At 50.0% G+C, this 5,965-nt stretch overlaps 1 protein-coding gene across 1 annotated transcript; it reads right to left on the minus strand.

Moving 5' to 3' along the window:
* Positions 1–4,114: 4,114 nt before the first annotated feature.
* LOC123082801 (B3 domain-containing protein Os03g0620400-like) lies at positions 4,115–5,502 on the minus strand. Its single transcript, XM_044505045.1, has 3 exons — positions 5,015–5,502; positions 4,690–4,886; positions 4,115–4,545 (listed from the first exon to the last, which is right to left on the minus strand). Exons 1-3 carry the CDS (start codon positions 5,106–5,108, stop codon positions 4,258–4,260), a joined length of 579 nt encoding a protein of 192 aa, XP_044360980.1. The 5' UTR covers positions 5,109–5,502; the 3' UTR covers positions 4,115–4,257.
* Between the last annotated feature and the right edge of the window lie 463 nt (positions 5,503–5,965).

The raw sequence follows: 5,965 nt of genomic DNA on the forward strand, positions 1-5,965 counted from the left end.
TTCTATATACTTACATAAGGTGTTACTTACCTTCCTTCTCCTCGAGCTGCTTCTTGGCAAGGCCGAGCTCTTGCTCGGACCGCTCGAGGTTCTGCTTCAGCGTGTCCACCTCCGCAGTCAGTGCGGTGAACGCCAGCAGCGAAGCCTGCATACGCATATTGAATTAATTATGATAGACTCCTGCGAATATTATTAGATCCTCTATTCGACTTTTCTTTCCGAATGCCAAACAGAGCATCAGGGGCTACTGTCTATGCGGCCATATTTTACATGTCTCAGATACATCCCTCAAAGCCTGTTAGAAGGCTAGCACAGGCTTCAGTCAGTCCGCTCTTGGCGGACTGAACCTTCTGGATCACCGCACTCATAATAGTGCGGTGCTCTTCATCGATGGAGGCGCCGTTAAGCACCTCCAGCAAATTATCCGGTGCCTTCAGTTGGGTGGAGGTCACCGGCGTCGTAGGCTTGCCCCTCTTACTAGGGGGCCGCCTGCCGGACTCCGGAACCATTGAAGGTTCCGGTGCAGTGTCCGGCCCAGGGCCGGACTTGGAGCCCTTGGGGGCTTTGTCCCCTGGGCGCCTGGAGTCTGGGAGGTCGCCATGCGGCGCAACCAGGACCACCTCCTCCTAGCTTGGAACCTCCTGGGACAACACCTTGGCGTCGTCCATAGGGCGGGGGGAGGTAGCGGTCGGAAGCGAATTCACATCCGACGAATCCAGGGAACCGCTCGTCGATACATCGAGCCGGTCTTTGGGCGGGCTGCATAATTATATTCGGCATAAGGAGAAGCTGTGCAATGAAGGAACACTACGAATCACTCTGGTGTCCGAATACTTACGACTTTGCCAGGGGCTTGGCCCTGAGCGGCCACTCCTCTTCACCGTCGTCGTCATTGGTGGAGTAGTCCGGAGGAAGGGTATTCCCCTTCTTGGACCCTCCGGCCTCCCCAGTTGGGGCGGCCTTCCTTTTCTTTCCTACCCCCGCTAGAGGGGGAGAGGCCTCTTCTTCCTCCTCCTCGTCTTCGCGGGAGGAGTGCGTCTCGGAGTTGTCGGACGATGAATCCGACACCACCAGGCGCCGGGAACTCTTTCGAGTTCCCGTGGCCTTCTTCTTGGCCTTCTTCTCTGGCACCACGTAAGGTGCCGGAACCAGCAGCCCCGTCAAACGGGCGTCTGCTGGGTCTTCGGGCAACGGAGCCGGATAGTTGATCTGTCCGGCCGTCCTCTGTCAGTCCTGTAAAAGGCATGGGGGCTTAGATCCCACATAGAGTCAAACTATGAAAGATAAAATATCCTGTAAAAGGTAAAACAGCTTACCGCGCCGGCTTGACGCTGCGCGCTGAATCCGCGATCTTTGGTAGCGGATGCGGGAGCCTCGGCGCCCTTGAATAGCACCTTCCAGGCATCTTCATACGTCGTGTCGAAGAGCCTGCTCAGAGTTCGGTGTTGGGCTGGGTCGAACTCCCACAAGCTGAAAGCCTGTTGTTGGCACGGGAGGATCCGGCGGATGAGCATGACCTGGACTACATTGACAAGTTTGAGCTTCTTGCTCACCAGGTTTTGGACGCATGTTTGGAGTCCGGTCACCTCTCCTTTTTCACCCCACGACAGGTCCGTCTCCTTCCAGGAGGTGAGCCGCGTAGGGGTTCCGGATCGGAACTCGGGGGCTGCGACCCATTTAGGGTCACGCGGCTTGGTGATGTAGAACCACCCCGATTGCCACCCCTTTAGGGTCTCCATGAAAGAGCCCTCGAGCCATAGGACGTTGGGCATCTTGCCTACCATGGCACCTCCGCACTCCGCCTGGCAGCCGCGCACTACCTTCGGCTTGACGTTAAAGGTCTTCAGCCATAAACTGAAGTGGGGTGGGATGCAGAGGAAGGCCTCACACACGATGATAAACGCCGAGATGTTGAGGATGAAGTTCGGGGCCAGATCGTGGAAATCTAGGCCGTAGTGGAACATGAGCCCCCGGACAAATGGGTGGAGAGGAAAGCCCAGTCCGCGGAGGAAATGGGTGAGGAACACCACCCTCTCATGGGGCCTGGGGGTGGGGATGAGCTGCCCCTCGTCTGGAAGCCGGTGCGCGATGTCGTTAGACAAGTATCCGGCTTTCCTCAGCTTTTTGATGTGTCCCTCCGTGACGGAGGAGACCATCCACTTGCCTCCCGCTCCGGACATGGCTAGAGAAGGTTGAGGTGGGGATGCGGACTTGGGTGCTGGAGCTCGAGTGCGCGAAAATGGATGAGCAAAGGAGGAAGAAGGCGTGGAAGAAAAAGGTGGATCCTTATCCCCTTATATGGGCGGACGAAACTATGTGCCCCCACCAGCCTGGTAAAACTCGCTTATCTCCCAAACGCCGTAATCAATGGCACGGTTGGGTTACCCACGCCCGTATTGATGAGAATCCCGGAATAAGGGGGCACGATCTCTGCTTCGACAGGCCGTGCCAAGGAAACCGCCTCGCCAAACGCGCTGAGGTGGGGCAATAAAACGATTCGAATAAAGGCTTGGCCGTGGTATCATGTTGCGGAATACGTCAGCAGATTAGATTTGTGCAAATATTATTCTCTCTACGGTGGTATGTGGAACTTGTTTTGCAGAGCCGGACACTATCCTTGTGTTCAAAATCTTCTATGAAATATTCGGAGGAGGAACCCGCCTTGCAATGCCGAAGACAATTTGCGCGCCGGACTCGTCGTCATTGAAGCCTGGTTCAGGGGCTACTGAGGGAGTCCTGGATTAGGGGGTGTCCGGATAGCCGGACTATAACCTTTGGCCGGACTCCTGGACTATGAAGATGCAAGATTGAAGACTTCGTCCCGTGTCCGGATGGGACTTTCCTTGGCGTGAAAGGCAAATTTGGCGATACGGATATGTAGATCTCCTTCCATTGTAACCGACTCTGTGTAACCCTAGCCCTCTCCGGTGTCTATATAAACCGGAGGGTTTTAGTCCGTAGGACGAACAACAATCATACCATAGGCTAGCTTCTAGGGTTTAGCCTCTCTGATCTCGTGGTAGATCTACTCTTGTACTACCCATATCATCAATATTAATCAAGCAGGAGTAGGGTTTTACCTCCATCGAGAGGGCCCGAACCTGAGTAAAAACATCGTGTCCCTTGTCTCCTGTTACCATCCGCCTAGACGCACAGTTCGGGACCCCCTACCCGAGATCCGCCGGTTTTGACACCGACAATACCTATTAGGTGTGTATGTTAATTTGTTTCGGCGTATTGTTTTTCAGGTCTTATAAGTAGTATTTGCAATGCTCCTGTGCAGCATGGGTCCACGAAGGGGGCTGTAACACGAATTACTTCCACGGAAAAGCTAGTTGACGCCGAAAAAAGAACGGAATCACAACCCTCAAAGATGCTGCAGGCAGTTGTGTGGAGGAGGAGCACCTCGGAGACATGGCCACAAGTTTCTTCAAGGATTTGTACACTGCAGATCAGGATATTGTTCCGGAACCACTCCTGAACCTGTTCCGACACCTATTGGATACATGTGCCCGAACTGTATAGGATTTGTGATAGTAAAGAGCTTTTGATTTCACTGGATTTGCTTGCTTTATACTACTGTACTACAGTATATATGTAGCTTCTGCATCACCAAACTTTCTGAGTATATAGTGTGTGTGTGTGTGTGTGTGTGTGTGTGTGTGTGTGTGTGTGTGTGATATCTTGATAGAGATTCAGAGCAGCTGATCCCTCTCATCAGCTTTAGACAGTGTGGTTCAAGCATCTACTGTATCTACTTATTTAGGACAAGTTTGAACCTCAAATCATTGATGCGCCTCACAAATTTGAACCATTCATGCAACTCACAATATTGCCCAACACTTCATTAATGCAGCTCGCAAGTTTGAACCATTCATGCAACTCACAATATTTGGAATAAGAAAACAAGTCCCAGTTGTAGCAGCAACACATTCAAGCAGGGAACACCAACACAATATTGTGAGTTGTTGTCTGGAGACACCCCAATCAGCAACAAAATAAGATTTGTCTCAACAAGAAATAATTAATAAATCAACAATAAAATGGAACCTGTCTTCAACAAGGAAAAATAATCAGCAGCAGCAGTACTACTACAGGAGAGGAGGGTCAAGGGTCCAGTGTTTCCCCAGATTACATTACACGCTAGTACTAGAGAGTTGCTTAACATCAGGTTGTTCCAAATAATCATCAAGCAATGCATACACCAGCTGAGTTATAAAAGCCATCATACTACAGACCACACACAAAGAGACCACACTAACAAGATGCTTGAGAGCTAGAGCTGCGGTTCCGCTCACGGATCAGATGGACCGTCATCTTGAGGTTCTCGTTGCTCCTGCGTGCCAGTTCAACGAGGCAGATGTCTCCTGGCTTCATCCCAGCCTGCAAGACAAGTTCCTTCCAGGATTTGGTAATCCACTTCCCATCTGTATATCTCTTGACCTTCAGCATGCTAGGCCACTGCATCTTGCTACGCTCCAGCCCAAGTATAATAGGTGTTTGTTCTAGCGGGAGACACGCCCGAGCATACTCCAGGCAGAATTCCTGTTCAGAAAAGAGCACATCAAGATGGCGATCAAATCTCAGGCCGGTTGTTAATTCAGCAAGAAAATAGTTCTAAACTTATGAGCTTTCGGATGAGAAATGGACTATGCATATTGCGTGTGGTATCTGAAGTTCGGAGCTCACTAGCTTTGTTGGCTCATCAATCCCAGGTTTCGTCATCACCTTCACAAGCACAGGGAATTCAGATCCAATCGCCCGGACTTTCTCCTTTATTTTCTCCTCTTGGTCACTAGTTAGCTTCATGTCCACGGGTAATATGTAGGGCTTGTTGGACATAGGAGCTTCTAAAGCGGCTTCCTTCGACTTGCCAGCTTTGCGTCCTGAAAAACATGCGATACTTTCTTATGGTGAGCATACGATAACCACAAGTTGATTGTCTAAAATATAGTAAATGAAAAGAAACGCACAGGGTAACTAACTACTCGAAAGGGGAGGATAATATTATGACCTGACTTACTACAAGGGGAGGATGTCGAAGCCATCTTCTGAGCTTTTGCACGACAGCCTCGTAGTGGCCTCTGCTCCCTCCTTGACATTGTCATATGCCTTCTTCCACGACTTCATTGTCATCAAATCTGCCTTCTTCCACAAATTCATTGTCATCAGAACTCAAATCAATGAGAGTATGCGGGGGTGGATCAACAATCTCAACCAGATCTTCACACACTTCTCGGGCATTTGAAGAGTTTCCCATGGCAAAACAAGTTTTCTCACAACCGCTCGGGTCAAGGACAAGAACTTCAAGGCGATCTTTCCTCATGCTTCTGAAGACGAGGAGGTCATTGTCTTGTATGCGGAGAGAAGCTATAAAATGACTCAACTCGGATTCGAGGATTATTTGCTCGTCACGTTGCTTGCTTGCGCCAACAAAGTATACCATGCCATTGCCATGGGCTTCGAGCTGAATGGTAGTTGCAGTTATCCCCTCTTCGAAATTGTCCAAAGGCCCTAGTGGTATGTACTGCAAGAACATCGAAAAAAATACAAGCAGGAATTAATAGCCTATGGATTGGAGTGACATACAGTCATACACAACCAGGAAATTATCTGAGGAAGGATGCCACTTACAACATAGTAGTCCTCATTGGCATTTCTTTTGTTCATAGGTGCCACATGCAGAGGAATTTCAGACCTCATGCTGCTATCAGCTAGCTCTAGCACTTTCTTCTCTTGTGCTTTGGTTAGGCAGGTCCTGGGGAACATGGTATAGCCAAGTTCGGTTGACGTCCGAACATGTGCAGGATCAGGCACCACTTCTTCTGCACATCAAGAAAGAACACTGTTATAATGATCAGAAAAGCATTACCAAAAGAACTCGACTCGAAGGTCCTAATTCACTTTACCATTAGCACGTGATGATCACGAGGAGGAATGGCTCTAAAGATGTTGGGAGGCTGTT

This window comes from Triticum aestivum, chromosome 4A (genome assembly GCF_018294505.1).
Source record: "Triticum aestivum cultivar Chinese Spring chromosome 4A, IWGSC CS RefSeq v2.1, whole genome shotgun sequence".
In the NCBI taxonomy this organism is placed as follows: Eukaryota; Viridiplantae; Streptophyta; class Magnoliopsida; order Poales; family Poaceae; genus Triticum; species Triticum aestivum.

Coding starts and splice junctions, on each gene's coding strand:
- LOC123082801 (XM_044505045.1), bottom strand. CDS start 5,108: ATGACAATGTCAAGGAGGGAGCAGAGGCCACTACGAGGCTGTCGTGCA. Junction 4,887..5,014: donor CTCCCCTTGTAGTAAGTCAG/GTCATAATATTA, acceptor CATGTTTTTCAG/GACGCAAAGCTGGCAAGTCG. Junction 4,546..4,689: donor TTGATGAGCCAACAAAGCTA/GTGAGCTCCGAA, acceptor TTTTCTGAACAG/GAATTCTGCCTGGAGTATGC.